Below are 25,160 nucleotides of genomic sequence, written 5' to 3' on the forward strand. Positions count from 1 at the left end.
AGTGCATCTCTCCAGCCGAGTGAATCTGTGCCTGATTCTTTTCGACCGCCCCAATTGACGACACAAGCGAAGTCCTCCAATATGTGTTACTAGCCGATGTACTCGTAGTTCCATAGTTAAGTTGTGTAAAAGCTACTCAGATGGCTGATATACCTTGGTCACAATGTTGACTCCATTCTTTTCACGGTCCTCGCTGTTTTGTATGCCGTATAGAGACTCAAGTCGGGTAAACGACGCCGTCTTGGCACACATCCTTTTGTTTTACGCCGATTTTCCTGCGCCGTTTTTTCTCTAAAAACGTTCTTGCCGGATTCTTTCGTCTACTGGAGCGATCATTGTTGCCCGAACGTAGTCGTCAGTTGAAATCTCCAAACGCTATACTCAATGGTTAACGCTTGGCCATGCGAAGAGCACGGGATAGACAGGGCTGCTTCGCGGGACTGCAGGCAGCTGTATGAGCTTCTGTGTTGTGAAATGCACCGCGCAAGTGAGAACCTCCGTTATACAATTGGCTGGTCAAGATTTTCTGTTTTACTAGCCTTCTTCTGTTTCATTTCCTTCTAACGTTTGCTCCCGGACGCACGTGCGCGATTAAACAAATAAAAACTCTCGGTGTTTATCGCTAGCCTCGTGTACGTTCCCCTCAATTTTTGTCGCAATTTTCGCCTCGCAAGTTTTGTTCGCTTCTGCTGAACCGTCGTTCTAGGAACTCGGCTTGAATTCGCCGGCGACTTACGGAGTCGGTGCTTCGCAGCCGCGCGTAGTCAATCGTTGGAGCGAAGCGCACGCCCTGTCTCGTCCTTCTGCGCGCATATAACTACTACTGGCTCGCGCCGCCGCACTGTCGGTGGTCTGCAGACTCCCGGCGGGCTGGCAGCTGTAAACAAGCGGCTCTGTCTAACCGAAAAGCGGGTACGCCAAGAGTCGGGCGGGGTAATTTTATTGGCATCCCACGTTGGGACCGCCGGGCTGAGGGAATCGTTGCTCTGGCAACGCTTCGCAGACGGCCGAAGGGGAAGTGTGTGGCTGCCGCCGCCGCCACCACCGTACCACCAACAACGAGTACATGGCAGCATCGTCGTCGTCCTCGTCTGCTGCTGTACGTGTGGGCCTGCAGTGCATGCCCCGTTTGTTCCGTGCAGCGAAGTTGAAGCCCGAAAGAGCCCCAGACCCAGACCCGCCATGATGCTCTAGTGGTTATGGTGCTCCACGGCTGGCCCGAAGGTCGCGGGTTCGAATCTCCGGCCACGGCGGCTGCATTTTCGATGGAGGCGAACATTCTTGAGGCCTGGGTACTTAGATTTAGGTGCACGTTAAGGAAACCGAGGTGGTCGAAATTTCCGGAGCCCTACGTACGGCTTCCGTTATTATCATATTGTAGTTTTGGGACGTTAAGCCCAACATTATTAAAGAGACCTGCCCTATTTTTACGTGCATGTGCAAAACTCACCTAGACATAGAAAAGGATGCTCTGTCTCTAAAACAAAGCAGTTTATTTGTTTACCTTCATCGTAGCTTATCACCTAAGATGATGGGCTGCTAAGCTCGAGGGCGTGGGTTCGATTCCCTGCGACGCTGGCCGCATTTCGACCCCTTCGAAAGGCGACTTTTCTTCAAATTGGCTATTTTCCAACAAAATTTCCGTTTTGGGTACTCTTACAACACATCTTCGTTTATTTTTGATTGGCTTTACCCCCGTTAATGCGTATAGTAGGAGCGGGCTTGCACCCACATTCTTTTTATTTTCTTTCATCTATTCAGGGGCGAAGAGTTAAGACAGCGGACGAAGTGCAAACCACCCGTGTATTTCGATTTAAACGCACGTTGAAGAACCCGTTTGGTCATAATTAACCCGGAGTCTGCCACGGCGGAGTGCCTCATAACCGTATCATGCTTTTGGCGTGTAAAACCCTAGAATTTTGTTTTCGTATTTATTTGTTGTGGCATAATGTGTAAGACTGTGGAAATGGTACGCTCGTGCAGGAAAATACGCGCGTGCGTAAAGCAGAGAGGGTGAAACATGCGTTGCGTTGAATGCCAAGGAAATGGTGGAGAATCACCATCGCTGTTATCATTTACATATTTTGTTATTATCACATCGTTATACCGTGTTATAAATAATGCAGGGTGTGCAGGTTATCATAATTTTTTTACGGTTAGTTCGCTTGCGGTGCTATAATCAGCTGAAAATGTTTATATTGCGCGACGTACGTACAGCACGGCGCTTGTAGATGTTAAACGATTTCCTAGTTATGTCTGTAGATTTTCGTTTATCTCTGATACATTTATTTAGTAGATATTTTCACCTCTTGAATTGATATAACGATGGGATTGAAGTTGATATCGATTCTCAGCAGCCTTTTCAGCTGATATACTGCGTACGCGCCATCCCTTCCATTCTTGTTATATAATAATAATAATAATAATAATAATAATAATAATAATAATAATAATAATAATAATAATAATAATAATAATAATAATAATAATAATAATACAAAGATGGGCTCATTAAAACGTTATTTGGAATGTCGGGATAAGTTTGCCGATTATATGTGTTAGTGCAGGGCGCTACCGAACACTTGTACTATATGATAAACAGAATTTTCAGCCGCTGCAGAAAAATTGCTGTGATGTAAGCAATCCGCAAAGCTGGATTTGTATAGCAGCATATTAAAAGCGACATGTCCCATGACTGCAATGCAACGATTTTCCTTCTTAAACAATCATTCGTTGATTTATAGGATTTTACGGGCCAAAACTACGATATCGATTATGATTCGCGCCGTATCTGGATTAATTTCGACCTCCTGTGGTTATTCAACGTGCACCTAAGTCTAAGTACGCGGTTGTTCTTGCATTTCTCCCCCATCGAAATGCCGTGCCGGGAATCGAACCCACAACGCGAGCTTAACAGCGCGGCAACCTGATTTCCAGGGCGGTTTAGAGCTGTTAAAGGGACACTAAAGGCAAATATTAAGTCGAAGTTGGTTGTTGAAATAGCGGTCCAGAAACCACGTAGTGCTACTTTTGTGCCAAGGAAGTGCTTATTTTGAAATAAAATCACGGTTTTAGTGGTCCGCATCGCGTTAGCGCACTTCAAATCACCCGCCTGAAAGCGGTCTTTCTCACGTCACTGTTGCCGTGCCCAACGTTGCCCGCCTTTACTGCGCGGCGGCGTGCACTGGCGGCGTGCACCATTCGGTCATCCGGCAACATCACATGCATGCGGCATTTTGTCGAACTTTCTGTCAGAGCGACTTTCACGAGCGCGCAAAACACACGCCGCAGTACGCGATACCGAAACTACCAGTGAGACGCGACCGCGTGAGCGAAGCAGGGTGCCGGGCGAAGCGCAGTTCGGCGACAACGGAACCTTTGAACCACGCGCGCCGTTCCCCATGGCAACGCCAAAGCGGTTCTTTTTTCCATGAATCAAACAAAAACAAACAAGCAGCATTTTATTACGTCTCTTGATGCACGGAAGGTTCTTTTTCTATTGCAGCTAGTTTGATCACGAGTGATTAATTGTAGTCGAACTCTCTCACGTCATCGGGATCATTTCCAAAATGTGCCGCTCGTGGCGCTCATCGTGTGATACATTTAGCTTAATCTCTCGGTAAGTAGGGCGCTGCTGTTGATAACATTGCCGTTTCAGACGTTGTCACTACATTGAGCTTTCACTCTGACATAAATTATTTGCCTTCAGTGTCCCTTTAAACAATCGCAGCTGCGGGCCATCTCTGTGGCATTTTCGCGATGCCCTAGGGATTCTTTTATTTCGCGTCATTGTCTCTTGCTGGAGTGATGTGTGCGGTTACCTGAAACCAGCTCTGTCATTTGGTTGCAACTCAGCGCCTTTCGCTGATTCTTCGAGGGCACGGAGCGCATTACGCATGCATCGGGCTTCTCGATCCCGACGACGGCGTGCTGACAGCGTCATGTATGAGCGTGCTGTAAGCAAGGGATTCGTGTCATGTGGTGAAGAACCTGCATCGTCAACCAATTTGGGCCGCATCCATCCGCGTGCAAAACGCTGCGAGTGCGGCTTCTCTTTCATTCCTCGTGTTTACTTGCGACCCGTTAACATTGCCAGCCCAACAAATCATTTGATTGACACGTCACTGGACCTTGCGCCTTAAGAAGCATCATAATGATCATATCACGAAAACGCGCCATTATTGTGTGTTCTCATCAATATTCGCAGAGTTGGCCCTTGAACTATATGAGTTTACGGCTGCGTTGCGTTGGTTTCCGCCACTTCATTCGGTCATTCACATAGTTCCGTGCATGCTTGTGTTCCGCGTGGTATACGTCCCGGTTGCTGTCGAAGGGAACCGCGGAACTGATTCCCCGAATCCTCGCCAGAGCTAGCGCCAGCTCGGCAGCGTATAGTGACGGTTTCCTCTCCCTTACAATATACGCTTCACTCGGCATCAAGAATATGACGCGTTATACGACACGCAAAGCGGCGCTGTCGCCGGAAGGGATTGTCTGAGAATACGGGCCGAGCAAGAATGAGCATTCCTGGCAAAAGTCTTGTAAGCAGAGAAAGTGATGTAGCTTAGAACTCCTGGCAGTCCAGGGGGCCCGGGACATCGCCGACAGGCTCCAGCTTCCGGCACCTTCCTGGGTGGAGCCACCTGTATGAACTAGCGGTACCTCCAGTCGCGTTCAGCTTCTGCCACTTTTGGTCCACAATAAAGCTCTCACTCATTCACTAGAGCAATTTAGGGAATTCAGTTCAACTATGCGTCGAAAGATCGCGAGGCGGTGTCTCTAATTTCTTGAATTCAGGCTTTCTTGGTCCTCTCCTTTGACACTGCTCATTTTCTCGTTTCGCCATGCCCTTTCCCCGGTACTAACGGCTCTTAGTTTTTTATGCTAGTTTCGACACGCGTTCCGTCTCGCGTCAGACGCGTTGCTTTGCGAAAGTCTGAGTGGGTTCGAAAGTTTCCGCCGCCGTTCCCCAGGTGGCGCCTGCTGCCCGAGGGAGAGGGTAACTACAAATAATCGCCGGAGGTTTGGTAAATTGGCTTCGTTCCAAACCGGCGCGGCCGCGGCGCATCGATGGCGTCACCGCTGACGTCAGCAGCTGGCCTGCGTCGATCGGACTCTGGCTCGGTCTTGAATGACCTGTCGCCGCGAAACACGCCTGTGAAGATTTGCGATTCTGTTTCTGGCCGTACCGTTGACATGCTTACATTTTTCATTTTAAATTAATTAATGTTAGTGAACCCTGTACATATATTTTCATCCTATTAGTACACAGCTTCTGACATACTGTCATTAAAGGGACCAGCTTTGGTGCATGCGCAAGTTACTTCGTCTGTGAAGCTAGCTAGCTGTCTAGTACATGTTCTTAATTGGAGTAAAACATATCGTCGCCCATAACGTCAACGCTTGTAAAGGTCGACGGGGAAAACGAGCTCTGCACGCTACTAAATCTAGTGTCGCCGGTTTACCAAAGAAGTGGTCGTTCTGACCAGAATCGGAGACACGTACGTTTATTGGCAGCGCTTGGTTAGCAGCAAACGCTCACGCCTCTACAAGCCTGATGTCTCTGCTACAAATGAGACTAAATGCTGACAGAGTTACCATACTAAGAGTTGACTTAGCCTTTTGTTCGAATTTGTCAAGATACGTCACATCTACATACGATCGTCATAAGCAGTCTGCGCATGTCGACTGCGGTTATATAGTACGTTCCTGGGCACTTTGCTTTCATAATCTCATGGCGCAAAATTTGTTTGTGTGAAACGTCGCATGCTTAGCTGCCAGTGGGAATCGCAATCCTTAAGGCCAAACCCCATATACGCGAAAATGCACGAGACAGCGACGAGCGACGCGACGTAGATCGTCTTCGCGCAAGCGATCGCTCGGATGGGCAAACCCCATTCACGTGACGGCTTCGGCGAGCGATTTCCACTGTTGCTGTCATGAGGGTGTTTACTCGTACCAAAAGTGGCCCGGGTCAGCGGTATGCAATATAAAATACGATGTTTTGTTGCATAATGGTACATAAAATGTTTATCATTGTCTTGCAGCACTTTTTTCGATCCCATCACTGCTGCTACGTGCCGCCAAGCCGCGTCACAGACGGCGCGGGACTTGTAGTTCCCGTCCCCGAGGTCCCGTAACGCACGTTCGTGTTCAACAACGTCAACGTTGCGCTCGTTGCCGTTCCGGGCCATTTTGACGAACGTTGTTGTTGATGCGCGTCGATAAGAAAGTGGCGGCAATCAGGAATACGTCACTGATGCATCTTGTTCCGGTGTTTTGCTATTGGCTGCTTGAGCACAGCACTTCCGGGCGACGAGCGACGCATTCCAAATCTGAAAAACCGAGCGATCGCGCGAAATCGACCACGCGACACGTCGCGCGAACGGCTCGTTTCGTCCCTCATAGCATCGCTCGTCGCTGTCGCGTGCATTTTCGCGCATATGGGGTTTTGGCTTTACTCACGAATGAAGGAAAGGAATTTCGAGGGCTCGTTTCCTTGTTTGACACAACCTCAATGAAAAGCAGCAGATAATGAAGCCAAAGAAGGTATAGGGGACATTAATTGTACAGTTTTAAGTGTATTGTAGTAATTGTGATACAGATGTGAAGAAGGTAAAGGGGACGATAGACAACTTAACGCCGGCAGGGTGCGAACCTGCAACCTCCGGACTACGCGCCCGATGCGCTTATACCAACTGAACTACGGCGGCGGTCGTCGCGTCGCCCACGTTATTGGGTATTTATATGCATGAAGCCAGACGTTATTGCCGATGGCACAACGCAGGGGTGTAAGAATGACTCCCTTACTTTTAAATGCGAAGCATTTCTTAGCGAACCTCTGGCACTTTGAGCGCTTCTATCTATCTATCTATCTATCTATCTATCTATCTATCTATCTGTCTGTCTGTCTGTCTGTCTGTCTGTCTATCTGTCTATCTATCTATCTAGCCGCCTACGTCTGGGTGCTCTCATGATGGCCTCCTTAACTTGGTGTAGACCAAAATTTGCGTGGGAGGGTAAGAGGATTTGACGAGTATGATTGCCGGGTCGTGACATGAATAACGTTAAAATCTTGTCGCGTACGTCGTCAAACCCTTTCCACTAGACACGTCTGGCACATACCCGTTTACCATGGGCCGCGGTGTACGGGTATGCGCCACAGGTGATTGACAGTTTATATCTACCCAGGAACGGCGAGAACATACATTGGTAACTTAAATGCTAGAGCGTTAAGGAAAACCAACATCGGCAGCGTTGACTCAATGAATCGAAAGAATGAAAATTAGGATCCCAGCAGGAATCGAACCCAAGAATTCTGCGTGGCAATCAGGTATTCTACCACTGAGCCACGCCAGGTCTATAAACTGGTTTGGAAAAACAGCCTACGCAGGCGTAATATTGGTGCAACGTCAATTGTGGTTGTGGTGCTGGCTGTGTAACTTTACAAGAAAGCAATAAACACTACATGATACTGCTGCGATGTGTACTCCTACGATACAGGCGTCATATGAGAATAACGTCTGTAGTTCCAGTGTTGGCTCTGCTTTTATAGCAGTCCAATCAACATTAGATTTGTATTCCTATGATTCAGCAAGCTATATTGAGGCATTGCTCGACCCCGGAGGAATGCACTAACGAAAGTTACGTATGATATCCACACCACCGCACCGTAAACTGCACTTCGTCCACCAGAACGACGCAGTGTCCTCATTATTTCTTACGAGGCTGAGCGATGGCCTCATGCTGACCGAGAATGATGCCAAATTGATTGACAGCCGCTTTGTAGACTAGGCTACGTAGGCTACATACGCCCAGGTAGTCTACGAATACGACAAACACCATCCACTGATGTTGGTCTATGTAGCACTATCCAGGCCTACCAGCCTCGACGGCCTATACCTCACCAACGCGAAGGGTGACTTAAGATTCCGACATCTCGCCGGCTCTGTCGACAGACAATTTGTCGACGAAATGACCGAGGCATCCACGAATTCCAACAGCTCTACTGTACGACATACTTCACTACACATGGACCCCTCGTCACCACGATCACGACCGGATCCTATAAGAAGTCATGACCAGCTGCTGGTGCTCACTGATCACGGTGATGGTGCCCTTGTTCAAGAACTGTCAAGAACTTCTTGCACACATGCACACGGGTTTGTCAAACGTGCATGCGTTCTCGGGACACGTATAACCACTGCATATAGACTTACTGCTTCTGGTGTTGGTAATACCCACGTTGCCATTGGCAGCGTTACCCAACCGTAAACAGCTGGTTATGTAACACATATGCGGCTCTGCAACATATATATGTGTGCGTATAAAATTGATACAAATCTTTAGCGTCATTTTGTAACGTGTCGCTCAGTAAAAAAAAGTTACGCCACAGTCACCTACCGCCTCATGCTTCGCATAACATCGACTTCCACGGTACGTGGGGTCTGCCGACTTTTTTGTTAAGACCTTCTTTTTTTTTAAATATAATGTCTGGAGATCTTCCTCAGCACTTCATCCTCGAGTCGATGATGCTGATGTCACTTCACCTTCAGGAACGCGTGGGCGTGGATGCTGTGCCCTGTAACCAAGTCAACAAAAACCAAAACACTAACACAAGGATGACGCGAAAGATAAACTAAAGATACTGGGTTGCAGCGCCGCTTATCGACGGAAACGGTCACTGCGCTCCGTCACGGCAATTGAGAAGCATCTTTATTGGTCGATGAGCTGTGCTCCGGTCGCTGGAGTGACGGGAGAGCATTCATTGGAGGATCGTTCGAGAACGCGGATGTTCGACAGGAACTTCCTGGAAGCTACGCTTGCGAATATTTATCATTTCCTGCTCGCGGCTTGCGTTTCCTGTGACTCAGCTTCGGTTGGCACGGAGCCGGCTCTGTCATCGGCTTTTGAGGCGCCGTGTTGCGTTTTCGTTTTGAAAACGCATTGCCCCCGTCTGATGAACATGTGCTGTTTCTGGTATGAGCAGTTGCTTACATTTACTTGAATAACTTGAATACTGTCTTACTTACTTGAATACGCTATTTTTGCGAGTGGAGCGCGGGGGCATAATTAAAGCAATGAATTGCACCGCCAGAAGCATTTTTTAAGCACTCATGCACGGCCCGAGTCGGCGATGCCTCCTGGCTGCGTCTTGGTCAGGCCGTGCAATGAGTGGGTGATTTGATCCGTCGTGTATTTTGGCAGTGTGATCCTTCACCTAGTAATATAACTTGTTGGGGTTTAACGTCCTTAAACCGCGATATGATTGTGAGGGACGCCGTAGTGGAGCGCTCCGGAAACTTCGTCCACCTGCGGTTCTTTAACGTGCAGCTAAATCTAAGTACACGGGGCTCAAGCGTTTTCGCCTCCATCGAAAATGCGGCCGCCGCGGCCGGGATTCGATCCTGTGACCTTCGGGGATCCTTCACGGACAGTGAGCGTTCGGAGTCGACTATTACAGTGATGGATGACGTCATCAGCGTAGCCACGCCAACTTGATGAATATAATACAACTTCTCTGGGCAGAAAAGGTTCTTCGCATTCTGTCCAAAGCGTGTTTGGATGGACCTGTACGTTCCTCCACTGTTTCGTGTTCTATTAGTTCCGTTGCTGGAACAGTTGAAGTTTTACTACAACTGAAGTTTTGTTCTCGATTGCGGTGTCGTCTTACAGCAAGTACAAACCGTATGACATCGTTAATGAACACTGCGACAAGCTTCGTGTGTTGCTGTGTACTCGTGGCCAACGTGAACAGGAAAGCTGTGCGACTTGAGTGGTCGCGTGTGCATGCAGTGCTCATCATGCAGTGTTCAGCGCTAATGCACCGCCCACGTATCACTGTGCATGTCCTTCCCTTTGGCTAACGAGACAAGCAGACTCGCACGGGGGGGGGGGGGGGGGGACGCCATTTCTCGTTCTTTCTTTTTGAGTCCTCTCCGCAGGCACTCGGCTGCAAGCGGGCCATCGGCGTCGCGCGCACCGCCTAAAAACGACTCGTCGGTCTCAGAACTTGGCAGCGGCGCCGGGAAGCTGGAGTGACAGCTACGCCGGCCGCTTCCCCCTTCCCTGCACCTCCCATTCTTCGGGTCCCGTTCTCTTTTCGTATGCCGCCATCGCAGCCGTCGCGTTTTGCTTGTTTCGCGTCTCGGCGGCACTGCAGTTGCGGTGGTGGCTACGCTTTCTTTTTTCCTTGCCTCGCTTCCGATCTGGCGGCGAGCGTCCCTGACGATGCGACACTTGGGAGGACCGCGGTCTCGTGACTAATGGGCCCTCTAATTCGGGTCTTGTCGTTGCACCCTCGCCCATCTGCAGCCTGCGGGCTTCTCTCTCTCTCTCTCCCTTCGCCGCCCACTTTAGTTTTACGCGTTACTTTTTTCTTTAAACCCCTCGGAGGAGCAGCCTCGCAGTGCCCGTGAGTTTGCCGTTACGACCGGGCGTCGTTGTGACGCCGCACCCGTGTCGCCTGACGGCTCTCTCTGGTTTCCAGTCGCTGCGGCGCGCGTAATAGCTCCTTGGGCGTCTTTGACACTGGAGGCGAGCCCTGAAGGCTTCCTCTCGAACGAGTCGTCTCGTTGCTCTGTCCTGTCTCGTGCCTCGCGCAGCGGGTCTTGTAGCCATTGTATGCCTAGTGCGACGCTGCTGCGTCTCGCCTCCATCAACGTGCGGTTCTTCGGGTGCCCTGGAGCTTGACAGAATAGTGCGTGTATGTGTCACTGCGGGCTACGTTTCGACAGCTGAACCGTTGCGAACCGTTTCGTGGAGCTGTCCGCCAGTTGTCTTTTTCTACTCTTTCATCCAACAACAGCATCACCTGCGACGCACGGGAGACCTTCGGCTCAACCTCCCAGTGTCCCTCCCAGCCACTGTTGCTACGCGTCTTGAGGAAACTCTGCTTGCAGCTTTGTGGCCTGCATCTGGGCCTTATCTGCACAACTTCGTCGTAGGCCTTCCTAACTTTCGCCGAAAGGAATTTTCCGGGGCGCTACCTCGCATCGCTTCGGTGTCGTGCGGGGAAGCTGAGCTATTTTCGGATTTTGCTGAATGCGTCGGTCGCTACCCTTGAACTGGAATTTCCTCGCTCTGTCGGTGGCCGGCAGGTGCCCCGAATTCCTCGGGCGCAAATCTGTGCGCGGCGCTTTAGTTAAGGCGGCGGTATAGTCGACCAGATACAAATTTCAACCGCTAATTGCGCAACCATGCCGGTTCCTGCGGCGCTACGCATTTCCTGCTATAGTACGGATGTCGCGCAGATTTTGTTCTTCACGGCTTCACTGGCTGAAACCTGATTCTAGTGGACACTGTGAATACCGGAAAAGCGCGAAGTTTGTGCCACTTTTGGATTGTGCAAGTGATGCTGGATTGACATAATGGCAGCGTGTTGTTGAGCGACCTCTTGCCGCTGCGCACGACACGCACCGGGCCTTCAGTGAGATCGTCACAGCTCGCGCCTTTCGGTTGACGACGGTGGGGACAAACTGCGACGCCCTCACCCACGCGTTTGTGTGACGTGCACTTGCGTTTTCGTGGTGGTGATCTAAGTGCTCTTTCATCGCGGTGAGCCGTGCTTTTGAGTGGTTTCTGGCGTCCTGGGTAAAGCGCTGTGTGCATGACAGAGTGTGTTGGAGCGTGTCGCTTCTTTTTCTGTGCTTCGTCGTCGTTTGGATATTGCCGGAGGAGAGCCTTATTGTCGGAAGCATCGTGCGCCTCTTTTCACCGAGCGGATAGCGACGCCGTTTGTCGACGCACGCCGTTGCTACCATGGCGTCGTTGAGAAGCCGCAGGGATCATGGATACCGAATGCCGCTCTACAGGAGAAGGGTAGGGGTGGAACCATCTTTCCTATTTCCTGTATACGTTACGCTAAAAGCGTGATTTGAAGTGAGCGCTGTCTTGTTTGCTCAGAAAGTGGGCGTCGTATGTGTCACATGCAGCTTTTTCTACGTGCTTCACACGTCTTAGGTGATGTTTAACAACGTGTAAAGGGCTATGCATTGACGATTATTTCTGACAGAAGTTTGTCATCCATTTTGGATTTGATACATAGTGCGATAGCCTTTTTTTTTTTTTTTAATCTTTGCACGCGGTCGATAATAATCCCCTCTACTCTGTGCCCGAAGTGCCCTTGGGGGTGAAGACGATCATAGTTTCACCTCGGCAAATATTCGCGTTTCCACAAACGGCTAGGGCGCCGGGCGCAATTGGGCTGACACAGCGATATTTAGTCTAATATATCGAAGTCACATAGGCCCGCCTCCCTGGTTATGTCCTGCTTGAAACGGTTAGTTTTTGCTTTAAACGAAAACGTAAGGATGGAGAGAGCTACGATGGCTGGTTTTACCGTCATCGCTTACTGCACATTTATTGGCTGACCGGACGTATTGACATCTATAGAAACAACTGCTGTTAAGATTGGTCTTAGTTATTTATTTGTGTACATTTCTTAGCGCTGTACACGTGCCAGAATATTCAATTTAACTGTAGCTCTGCTTGCTGAGCTTATAATATAGTGGCCGCCCCTGGCTATTCAGACGCCACGTACGTATCGGTGTGGGGCCAATAAAAGTGAACTTTTATGTGTAAGTTAAGCCAAGGCTCGGAACGCGTATACATATTCGAGGTCTTGGAACAGCCATAATTCATTTCGTGTGCTTTCCCGAAAACAGGCGGCCGTGTGGGATGGCGCGCGCCGAGCGATTGCGGTGCCGTCGGCGCCAGTCGGTGTGTGACCAGGCGTCGCCTCCATAGCGACGTGCTGCGGATGGAGAGCACCGAGATTTGCATTTAGAACGGCACGCCTTTGCACCGTGCACGCAACGCGACCGTCGTGTCTGGGCGCCGGCCGTCGTTTTTCTCTCTCTAGTTTTCATTTTGCGCCTCCTCCTACCGATTTTGCTTGATTTAACGGATGGCACTGACGTCATTGCGGGGCGCGTCGTCTTTGTTGTGGGCGCGAGGACGGAAAACCGCCGCCAAGCGCGAGTCGGCCAGGCGCGAAGACGGGGACAGCGGGGAGCACAAGATGGGCGGCGGAGCGTGTGCCCGAACCTGGGCGTTCTGGGACGGCTTGTCCACGCGGCGAGGAGGAGGGGGAGGGAGACCAAGTACTCGGCTGTGATTTATTGCGCCCTTCTTCGCGGCGATCCGCTTATTGTGCGAAACGCGGGCGGATCACTGCTGCGTTTTTCGCGAGCACGGCAGCGCACTTCAAAAACCGTACGCGTGTGCGAGAGAGAGAGTACGTGAAGTGTGCTGGTGGCCAGTTGTGGTACGCTGCTGGTACGCAGCGCGTAGCCATACTTAGTGCACGGCATACGTGTATCTCAAGCAAACCTCAGAACGATGCGAAACCTTTTATATTCAATGGCCCGAACTGTGGGAAATTGGATAAAGTGGCATTAGGGAGAAGTAGTTGTTTTGTTTCTATTTGTCTTTTTCTTTTTTCTACTCTCTTCGCACGGGGTGGCACGGCAATACGTCGAGTATGCTTGCGCACCTATAGTTCGCTTATCTTGTTTCATCTGTGAGCGCGACAACGTCGATAGTTTTTTTTCTTTTCATCTTTGTACGTGTGTATTCGTGAACAGTACTGTAAACATTAGGCTGCTTAGAATGACGCATGTCGCGGGTTCGATTCGCGGCCGTGGCCACGTTAAGATTGAAGTTGAAGGAAAGAAAGAAATAATTCTTGCGTACTTTGCTTTAAGGCCTCGCAAAAGAACTTTTGTATATTAGAACTCCAAAAGGTACCCGTCACAGTGACCTTGTGGTTATGGTGCTTGACTGCTGACCCGAGGTCGCCAGTTCGAATCCCGGCCGCGGCGGCCCGAACTGGTGGAGGCGAAATGGAGGCCAGTGTGCTTGGATTTAGGTGTGCTTTAAAGGGACACTAAGAGAAAACCGATTTTTTCCATATTAGTAAATTACTCTTTCACAATTCTGAAATCACCACGCTTGCCGCGAGAAGAAGCTTGGTGAGCGAGAAAACGCGCTGGTGGCGACGCGACCTTGAAATTACCGCACCAAACGCCGTGACTTCATATATTTTGACGGCATCTCTTAGTTCCTACGTAGTCTGTAATCAGTAAGAATGAAGTACATTTTCCTCTGAGGAGGCCATAGACTTCACATACCAAGTTTCAGGAAATTTCATTGAGCCAATGTCGTCAATATACGAAAAATAAATTTTGAAATCCGTGACGTCACGTGCGGCGATTTCGGCGCGAAATTTAAAAATTAAATATTGACCTTGATTTTCTCTATTAATAAACCTATGATGGTGAAATCATCGACATTAAAGTTCTCAAAGTACAATTTATCAATATAAACCGGCTCATTGTTTCGCTTTAGTTACCCTTTAATCGAAATTTCCGGAGCCCTCCACGACACGGCGCGTCTCATAATCATATCGTGGTTTTGGGACGTAAAACTCCAACAATTATTGTTAACTCCAGAAAAGGACATGGACAACCTCGCTGTATTGTATTTCTTTCATGCGCCGTGTGTATATTTGCTGTATTGTATTTACTGTATTCCGTGCGCGAAACAGAAGCTAGTATTTCCGTTTGCGAAGGCTTGGAAATTATTCAGTTCTTGCGTCTCTGTGCATAGACCTGGTACCGGCTGGGACAAAGGCGGGCAAGGGCTTTGCCGTTCGCAGCTCGTCGACACACCTGCGCTAGCGCACCGGCCGTTTCTCGTAGCGTTTACCAGCGCGGCGGTGCTTCATTCCGTCGATCGATCGCCGTCACAGACGACGCGCGCAAACGACGAGGGAGGGTGAGGGCGAGAGCGAAAGAAACATAACTGTGTAGCGCTTCGATTTCGTTTGCCGACTCTGTGCACCACTCAAGATCTCACTCTCCAAGGATCATATTCGAAGTATAGAATGCCGTTCTAGCGGCGCAGCCGTTTCTTGTCGGTATTTAAATAGCGTGGCGCGACATTAGCTATATAGAACGAGATTTCCTGGCCTTCATCATAGTCGAGGGTCTTTCACATGGATTTTGTAGCTCTTGAGCCAGCATGTATTTCCGGACCCACGTGCTTGTGTACCCGGTTCCCGGGTACTATGCACTTATTTCTTGCTTTCTGTGGCTATACTTCAGAAAGAACCGGGAACACGAAAATCGAGCGGTAGATGTTAGCTCATTAACTGAACTGCCTTTGTTATCATGAAACGAGGTGTGGGAGCGAGCTAGTTGGTATTCCATAATGCTAAAACTTTAGCGCAAGAGGTGCACAGCGGACAAAGAAACGACGAGGACAAGCGCTAACTTCCTGCTATCGTTTATTAAAGCAACACGCACATATATACCTGTCACATGTGTGGCGGCAGCGATTGCTAATGGAAGCTGCATCAGCAAGCCATCCATCGCACTAACAAAAAAGGAACTAGATTACTTAAATTCACCCGCACGTGTTGGTCCTGCGTAGTTTTGCTGTTTTTTGTTTAGGTTTCCCCTTGTGCGTTGACTGATATCGTTGTAATCACATGTGACAGGTATATATGTGTGTGTTGCTTCAATAAACGATATTTGGAAGTTAGCGCTTGTCCTCTTCGTTTCTTTGCCCGCTGTGCACCTTTTGCGCTAAAGCTTTAGCATTTGTTATCATTGCCTGAACCCGTTTTCACGCTCCTGCAGGAGCCTGACGCGTCATCTCTGTTGAGGCGAGAGCCTCAGATACCTCATCAAACACCAAAAGTGACCGTCGGCATCAACATGAGCGATGCAAAAAATCGTGTGGCGACTTCACAGGTCGCCAAAATATGTGATGCCATGGTGACGTCGCTGTGACGTCACATAGCGTGAAATAATAATATGGCATCGTCGCTTGGTCATAGGTGGGCCGATCCCGGAGGCACGTGAGGTGCAGGAAGGTTGCAGTGCCTCCGATCCCTGGGGCAGCGCAAAACCGCACTAGGTGTAGAAAGCTTTCGGAGGCGGGGGATCAATACAATCGACAGAGAAGGGAAAAGAAAGATGGCTTTCGCCTTCGAGTCACCTTAGGCGAATGCATAAGGGACCCTGTGAGTTTTCTTTAATATGGAGGATGTGGGTGTGGCATACAGGTAACGCCCGTTAAGGCGCAGCACCCACAGACGTGACTGCCCTCTTTTTTTTTTTTTTTTTTTTGCCTCAGGCCTTTCCTTGAGACGCCACTGACACGCTCGCAACGTAACCCGCGCGATCCGAGTGACGCGGCATGCGACGCCTGTTGCTCTCTTCGCGCTGTTACCGTGTCGTGTCGAGGATAAGGCCTTGGGTTGCTGTAGTGTTGTCATTCCGTGCTGCGCCCCGCGTTCGGTCGTCACTCGCGGCTGCAGGCATACCGGCGCTCGGCGGTTCTCCCCCGCTGGCGCCGCCGCCAGTTCGTTCGGGCTAGAAGGGACGAGCTCGGGCGAGCCTTCTCTTAGCCGTGTCTCTAATTTTAGTGCGCGCTCTGCTCGGCGGGAGGTCCTCTTGTTGGTCTTCTCTCCTTTAACCTTCGTCTCTGCGTCTGCGCCGCTTAGCTTCCTTCGCGGTCGATCTTTTTCTTTCGCTTAGCCCTTCATCAAGAGCGCCGGAATGGCGAAGCGTCCTTTTGTAACTTCTTCGCGGTGACGCCGTGGAGAGGGAAATGCGGGCGTTCTTTGGCGTGGAGTCCCCGAGTGTGCGTGTTAATTAAGCTTCCGATACCAGGTTTTTGTTTACACAGTACAGATTCTAGTCTATATTTGCCTCTCGCGCGAGAAGTCAGTGCCGCTATACGCAGATGTGTTTTTGGAATCGCATTAACGTCACTCCGAGGACGTAAGCGGCGCTCGTTCTTTTCCGGCAGCCTGCCGAGGCTGTTGCGGCATCGACACGCACTCTTCTCAACCCCGAGCGTAGGCTGGCGTCTTCACTTGCCTCGTCCTTGTTCTCCGTTATGCAACGTCTCGTCCTTCGCGAGCCTCTGCTTTTAGCCCCTGCCGTTTCTGTCGCTGTGGACCGCCCGGCACCATTGCGGTTGCGACACACGCACACACCACCTGCCCCGCGCCACCTGGCGTTCACCGTCGCGTGCCTGTTGTGCTCCCGTTTAACATTGCACTCCCGCTGTCTAGCTGTCTATACAGAGCGATATCTCTTTCAAACTCGTGTGTGACCGTGAACAAGCTACGCACCTGAGAGCTCCACGAGGAGAAGGGAGCGCTATAAATTTAATTTTAAATGCGTAAGCATTTTTACTCTTCGAGAAAAACTGGACCCTGTTTGAGGTTTTCAACCAATACCTACTCGCCCAAATGTCCATTCTTACGCGTCGCAGTCCTTGTCTCGGTAGACCTAGTCTAGTATGCGCGTTGTTGCCTCGTGCAGGGCAGCTTGGAGAGAGTTTTACGTGCTAGTATACAACGGCGCTGCGTGAGTTCCATTCAGAAAAAGAGCTGTGGCGTGTGGGTCTATTGATAATAAATATTATTTTCAGAATGTGAGTCGTCAACAACGTCTCAGCGACAGTTGTGCCGCTCACTGAAGGTTCCCGGTAGTTGAATGTTAGCTGAACTAGCTGGCGTGCGCAAGGAATCAGTATGTGCGCGGGGCAGGTCTTGCGGCCACCGTTGCAACCTTCATTTTCGCACCGTCATTCCGCTCGTCCACGCGGCTTATACTCGTTGACCGACCAGGTGGTTATGGCGTTCGACTGTTGACCCGAACGTCGCGGGATCGAATCCCGGCCGCGGCGGCCGCACTTCAGTGGAGGCAAGATGCCAGAGGCCCTTGTGCTTAGATTTAGGTGCACGTTAACGTAACCCAGGTGGTCAAGATTTCCGGAGTCCTATACGCCGTCTCTCATAGTCATATCGTGGTTTTGGGGCTCTACCAATTATTGTTATTACTCGTTGACTCAAGATAGCTCGTTTCGTATTCACGCACCGATGGACGCGCCTCAACGACTCCATCATTCGCGAGGAAAGCTCAAAGCACCGTGGCGCAAGGTGTTCGTTTAGCGCAATGACTGCGTCGCGCTCGCCGTGCACGCTGGCTTTGAGCTCGTTCGCCCTCGACTCCGACCCCCCTCCCTCGGGGCCAGCGGTTTGGCAGTACGGTGTTGCGACACCGCTTTTTCCCGCCTGTGTATGTGGCACCTCCCAGTTCGTATAGATGGTGGTTGCCGCGGTACAAACGTGGCCCGTACATGGGCGCGGGATCAAGGTCGGGCACGCGCTCGTCCGTCATGCCGCCTCGGGTGCTCTGCTTCACGAAGTGCGTGCGTGCTTTCGCTTGTGTGCGCAGCATTATAGAGTGAAGACATTTTTAAAGGAAGGTTATTGAACATTTCATTATCTGACAATACGGGAATACAGAATAAGATGATAAATTTAGCGGACAGACATCGATAGTAAAAAGAAATGAGCAAATAAACAGCGCAGTCTAACACGTTGCATTGTCAAAGAAGAGGACTTCATACACGAAGCAAATTTGTATTTGTATTTCTGACTCAATAATTATTATGCCTAAGGGCAAACTTTCGAGAATAAAAAAAATTGAAGCAATCATGCTGACGGCGCCGTTCATGTTTGTACGTACCTCATTGAATAGAGATGGGATGTCTTCAGTGAAGCTCGTTCAGAGCACTCAAGGGACCGTGCAAGGTTGACTTTACTTCGATCGCTATTTCCCTTTATTCACCTATTTTATAATTACTGTGCATTACAGAATTTAGAGAAGCTCGTTAGCTTTCTTCCAAGCTGTGCATGAAGCAGGAACCATGGCGGCCGTTTCACGATCGTCAGTGCGTACACGTCGGCACGACTCCGACACCCGCGTATTGTTACCGAGCGATGCGAAAATGAGCTTGTGCGGTTCTCTGCGAAGACGGCGGGTGTGCGTGGGGCCCTCAGTCGTCTTCCTTGGCCACCGCTGTACGCTTGTAAATATTCATTACATCTACCTCTCGCCTCGGTCACAATCCTATTAAGGCTTTGATAACACAATAACTACGAGGAAGCTCACGTGCTTGGGTTCTGTACGCATTCATTTGTAGCCTTTAAGTCAGTTGGGGTGCGTTCTTTCTGCGTTTGAGTTTAGCTCACTAATGTCGCAGCCCTAATCTTAAGCCGTTCATCGGTATATCGACGCTTGTATGAATGGCGCGTCGTAAACCGTTCGGAAGTGTATGAAGTTTGTGAATGTGGATTTTGCTACATACCCGTAAACAACGTACCGATTTCACTCAAAACTGACACATCATATGAGCTCTCTTTGGATCGATCTCTAACAGTCGTGGCTATCGGTCTTTGTTGAACTTATAGTTGATTAATCGAAATATCGTTTTCCGGTGCAAAGTTAGGGAGTTGTAAATTTCGTGCTTCGCTATGCTTTTAATGCACCGAATTTCGCAATCTGCAACCTTTATTTAAAAAATACTATAGAGGGCCTAAATAAAATTTTCCTTAAAACGCCATCGAGGAAGATATTAAGTCCGAGGTGCCCAGCGTAATTAGGGACAAGCAATAAAGCATAAGTGAAAGAAATGACGGAGGAGATGAAAGAAATGAAAAACAATGTTTTCTTATAACTTATGTAGATTGACTCTTAAAACACCGACTGAACCAATGTGATTACGCTTTTAAACTTCGTTTTGTGCACAGATGCGTACCCCGGCGGGGGTGCGATAGTTTTTTCAATCCCCTTTAGGCATATTCGGTATTGGTCAAAATGTGCTGTTTGTCGGTTTCAGTTGCTGGTCGTCTTATTGTGCAGGCGTATGCGTTATCCGTTTCTTGCAATCGGGTACATGTTCTGGAAACGCTGCGCTATTGCGTTCCCCTTTCAACACCCCTTTAACCGCGGACAGCGCGGTGGTTATACGCCACCATTTACGGGCGCACGTTTGTCGACAAAGGGCGATCGTGCGCTTACCGAGAGAGTGAACTTAAAAGAACAAAAAAACTCCTAGGGTCCTTTATGCATTCGCCTAAGACGACTGGATGACGAAAGCCAGGCGAAAGTCGATGTATTGATCCTCCCCCTCTCCCCTCACCTAGCATGGTCTTCCGCTGCCTCCAGGATTTGAGCACTGCAAGATATCTGCACCTCACCTGATTTTGCACTGCCTCCGTGATCGACCCACCTTTGACCAAGCGACGGTGTCGTGTGATGACGCCATCGTTTGACGTAATCACATGACGTCACAAAATTTGGCAATTTGTGACGTCATCACGTGATCATTTTTTTTTTTTTTGCATCGCTCGTGTTTGATGACGTGTTTGTTTTGCATTCTTGCGTTTGACGAGGCATCTAAGGGTTTCGCCTAAATAAACGAAATTGTAGGCGAGCTGCACGAGACAGAATAGAGCGGCGGCCGGAATAAGCGGCCCGCAGGCTGCAGCAGGCGCGCTGCGCGAAAGCTGTCGAGGCTGAGTTCTCCGAATCGATAGAGTGGCGGCGGCTCTCGGAAAAAGGGCGCGCAGTTTCGCTCTGCTTGCTTTATTTTTCCTCCTCTCTCTCTCTCGCTTCCGTCGACATTTTCTGTTTTGCTTCTTTCCGATGGGGAACCTTCATTACCCTCTCCATTTCTGTCTCGTTTGTGGACAACGCTGTCTCGCCGCGTTGCTGTTGTGGTGTCTTTACTCATCTTTAATATTTTTTGTTTTCTGGCTTTTTTTTTGTCTCGTTCATTAATTTTGCTTAGCAATCGTATGCGTGTGCGTGCGTGCGTGCGTGCGTGCGTGCGCGTGCTTCCTATAGCTTGACGACGCTTTTGTCGATTTTAATTATCGCTCTGCCTTTGCGTCGTGCCGATGGCCACACCTACGCGCTGCAGTGTTCTTGCGCAAGTGCTCCTTACAACATTTTCTCGAAGATGACTTGAAGGAACAAGTCTGTCTTCTGACTTCTGAAACTGATATGCCGCAACCAAACTTATCGCATACTATTTACCCTTTGACTTAGCTTAATCTTCTGGATGTTCTTTTTCTATTTAATTTCACCTACCCGCGTCAGGCTTTGTGACGTCCCGTTATGAGAGGAAATCACTGCATTGGGGAATTTTACGGTAGCTCAAGTTAGCGCTGCAGACATTGTGGGACAGGAAGAAGCTACGTGGACAACCTCGGAACAAGGTCAAGGAAAACATAAAGTAATGGGTAAGAAGGCGAAAAGTTTTGTGGAATGCTGCGCAAGATTTAGGCCCGAGGCGTGTTCAGCTGAGAAAGAGACGGCCCACCGAAACGCCCTGCTTTCAGCTGGAACCAGATCAAAGAAGAGAAATATTAATTGCTGACAAATTAGGGTATTGATTTATTTTATTTTATTATTACCATTTTTTTACATTTTCGATCGAACGCCAAAATTTCTAACGTTTCTATTCTGTAACCTCCCTTATTCTAAAGTTCTATAACAGTATATAAAACCGCTCAATTCTTGGCCAATCCTCCACAGTGGGTGTGAGCCACAGTTGAAGATGAACAAGAACAAGGACTCCGTGTCCGGCGTTGGTGGCCGTGATCTCAAGCACCGTCCACGTTACACGCCAAACCTACGAGTCATAAATTTGGTTTTGAGTGCGTAAATTAGGTGACTCATTTACGCACTCCACTCGTGCTTTATCGCTTTCTTTCTTCGTGTGTGTCTTGCGTACGTTTCTGCGAACGCCCAAGCACTCATCTTTATCGCCCGTTTGCGTCTTCCGTTTATGAAGCATAACTTTCGCTTTGCGCTGTGTAGTGGCGCCCGGTTGTGGTAAGCCGTTTCGTAGTCGGCCTACTGCTCGCTTCGTCTGCTCTTTGCGGGTCCCTTCTGGCCGCACTATTACGGCAACCCGTCTCGCTTTTACCGCCAGGACGACACACAGCGCCGAGGGCTTGACCGTCGCCTCCTGGTGGCCACTCGGCGTGCGCGGTGCGCTGATTTCGCAATAGGTGGCGTCACGTGGCCGCGCAGAGCTTCAGCCAGGCGTTGAACCCCGCGTTCCGCTCCGAAGGGCAGAGGGTCTTCGGGGAGCCGTTGATGTAAATGCCTGTATTACCCTCGCTGACGCCTCTCTTGATTATTTTTCTTTTTTTTTCGTGATACGACTCGGGTAGCCAGAATTAAATGCACACGACGATAGGCTGGAATCGTTGGCCGTGGCCCGCAACGCCTACTTTGCTGCTCGTCTAATGGGGCAAAAACGTGAACGCTGTGCGCTAAGCTCGTGCCGGGAAAGTCGGGAAATCCCCTCGTCAGAACCATCCCCTGGTGCATGCATGACTGGACAGCGTGATTTTCTCCTCGCGCGCACGCTGTCGACCACAATGCCTCTGTGGGAATTCGCCAGCGACCGCATGCCTCCTAGGAGACCGAATTTAGAAGTGTCTGTGTTTATACGTGAGCAAAAGAGAAACATGACTGTTCAGAAAGATAAAGAGACAAAAGACACCTAGTTAACTCTCCGATAAATTATCAGCGGGCCACGTCAGTCTCATTTTCGCCGTAGCGACGAAACGTGAGAAATAAGAATGTTTATTGTGTGTGTGTGTGTGTGTGTGTGTGTGTGTGTGTGTGTGTGTGTGTGTGTGTGTGTGTGTGTGTGTGTGTGTGTGTGTGTGTGTGTGTGTGTGTGTGTGTGTGTGTGTGTGTGTGTGTGTGTGTGTGTGTGTGTGTGTGTGTGTGTGTGTGTGTGTGTGTGTGTGTGTGTGTGTGTGTGTGTGTGTGTGTGTGTGTGTGTGTGTGTGTGTGTGTGTGCGCGTGCGCGCGCGCGCGCGCGCGACAGAGAGAGAGAGAAGGGGGAGGGCAGCTTTTTCACTAGATGTTACCGTTCTTTATAAATTGCACAGTCATCAAGGAGAGCATTTGCACACATTGTTTATTTATTCTACCTTCTTGCAATTTTCAATTCCAACCTTAAGTTTTTTTGTGTGTGTGAAATGGGAAATCGTATCCGGTATGTCAACCGAAGAATTGTCTTTGCTGTGAAGTCCGTGACTTGCGTGACAATGACTACCATGTCGCATGCTCGTAGCGCTCCGGAGATATAAATTATATTGAGACTTGTAAAAAAGAATATAAAACGTTAGGCTCATACTGTATTACCGGAATATAGCAGGCTACCCTCCTGAAACACAGTAAAGCATAAATGTATCCCATGCGGTCTTTGTAACTAACAAAACATATTTAATCAGGTGGGCATAGTCATTTATCGTATACCAAGCAACGGCGTCTATAAAAAAATTGACACATTCCTATGTGGCTTTTACACTCATCTTACCAACTTTCGACGTTATTCTGGAAAACCGTGCTATCATGTTGGTAATATTTGCATTGTGGGCGCACGAAAATAATTAATTTTAATAACAACACTGATGATAATGAAAGCAAGCAGTATTGAAGATCGTTGGCTCCTCATTGTAGGCTTATTTTCAAGCGACGAACGGGATATGGAGGGAACATGCGAAGAAAAAAAAAAGGAACGTAGACTGTGTGAACAGAGCGAGCAGTTTAATAAAACTTTGACTTGGTGTCGTCAGCATGGCGTTTACTGACGTTTAAGTCTCGCTCGACAACTCTCGTGTGTCCTTAACGTAACGTTAACTTTGAAGTTTCTACGGCTTAACCTGACTTGTCTCTTTGGCAGTCATTTCAGAAGTGCTTAAACTGTGCAAGGACCTTCTTTACGCGATTAATACTGCTGCGTATTGCACGCAAATAACCATCCTTCTTCAACAAATGGTTGACGGAATTGCCCTAGCTCTACTCCTCTATTTACCTGCAGCTCCTCATAACTGAAGTGCCACTGCAGACGTGTCGACGTTCACTGCAGACGTGTCGATTTTATGATGCGCGAAATGTCAGCTGATATCGATTATATGCAGTCTTCAGCGCTCGTGTGGAAACGAGCTTGTAAAGCGTGCTTTGCCTGTTGGACTTCGGTGCATGGTGGCGAAGGCGTCGGCGCGTGCGTTTGACCAGCCTGGTCACAAGTCTGGTCGAGCGATTTCGAGTTAAGCCGATTAGCACGCTCTGCATTTGCACTGATCCCTCAGTAATTGCTCTCAGTCAGCAGCGGCCACTGAATTTAAGCTTCCGTCGCTCAACGAACTACATTATTACATTATGTCACCAAAAGGTGTCAGGAGTTGTCTGACCAGTACATTTTTCGTCCGCTTACAATGTGGCACCCTCAGACAAAGCATTCGTCGTGCATCGGTTCCGTTGGAGCTTTTCGCAGTAATATATTCGCTTAACATGTTAAAAAGATAGGGTGTGCAAACACGGACACATGAGAAGCGTCTTTTTAACATGAATGCCTACCAACTACTACTAGCTCAGCTCTCTGTTATTCGGATAACGTTGTTTTAGCTATAGCTAAGTACTTAGATTGAAAAAGAGAAATATTCGGCCTGGCGTAAGCCTTAATTGTCTTTAAATCCACAACTGAGGGGCGATCTATGTATCGGAAATACATTTATATGTTTTATAAGCAATATGTGTTCAAAGTTTAGCGCAGTAGCGCACCGTATGGAAAATATGCAGTGGGAAAGATTTAAAGAAAGCCTCGCATGACACACGCACAGGCACGCGCACGCACGCACGCACACGCACACACACACACACACACACACACACACACACACACACACACACACACACACACACACACACACACACACACACACACACACACACACACGCGCGCGCGCGCGCGTACGTACGTGTGCGCGTGTCCGGACTGTCGGATGGAAACAACGCTGTCGCTGTCATGAGTGAGCTTATAGTGCATTACCCTCAAGTGGCTAGCGCGTTATAGAGAAAAGTCACAGTTTCGCCGCAAGGGCGAAGCAATGAATGCGATAGCAAGGAACTAATGCTATACGAAGAGAGGCTCGCCAATGGATACTCTCAGTTTGAACATCGCTTCTGTTGCAAAGGCGGCCGAAGCAGCGAAGGAAACTAGCGTGCTTCAAGTGTCGAGCTGTGACACTTGATAGTTCGCGCTCATCTTCTGTTTGTTCGTTTAGCGGCGTCCCTTGAGATCGAGTGACTTTCGTAAGCTCCGTAACATGAGCGCGGACATCACGGTGAAAGCGTGAAACATTCCTCTTCCCCTCACCACGAGAAAACCGCGCGAGCAGACAGCGGAAGCGCAAGCTTCTCCCATGCGCAAATATAGAAGAAGCGAGCGACCTCGCCGACGACTTTTAAATGCGCCCG

The 25,160-nt window shown here is 49.3% G+C and overlaps 1 protein-coding gene across 7 annotated transcripts in view; it reads left to right on the forward strand.

The window, feature by feature from the left end:
- The window catches only part of LOC119388159 (voltage-dependent L-type calcium channel subunit beta-1), a 189,975-nt gene that overhangs the window by 16,642 nt on the left and 148,173 nt on the right, over nt 1-25,160 (forward strand). For 3 of the 7 annotated variants that reach the window (XM_049413835.1, XM_049413836.1, XM_049413834.1), the window contains exon 1: nt 11,202-11,820. The exons of the other annotated variants lie outside the window; for them this stretch is intronic. In XM_049413835.1, coding sequence (XP_049269792.1) covers nt 11,761-11,820 — 60 coding nt within the window. In that variant the 5' untranslated portion in view covers nt 11,202-11,760. Of the gene's footprint in view, nt 1-11,201; nt 11,821-25,160 lie in introns of those variants that run through there. 7 annotated transcript variants of the gene reach the window in all.

The sequence above is a fragment of the Rhipicephalus sanguineus genome, chromosome 3, assembly GCF_013339695.2.
Source record: "Rhipicephalus sanguineus isolate Rsan-2018 chromosome 3, BIME_Rsan_1.4, whole genome shotgun sequence".
Lineage (NCBI taxonomy): Eukaryota > Metazoa > Arthropoda > Arachnida > Ixodida > Ixodidae > Rhipicephalus > Rhipicephalus sanguineus.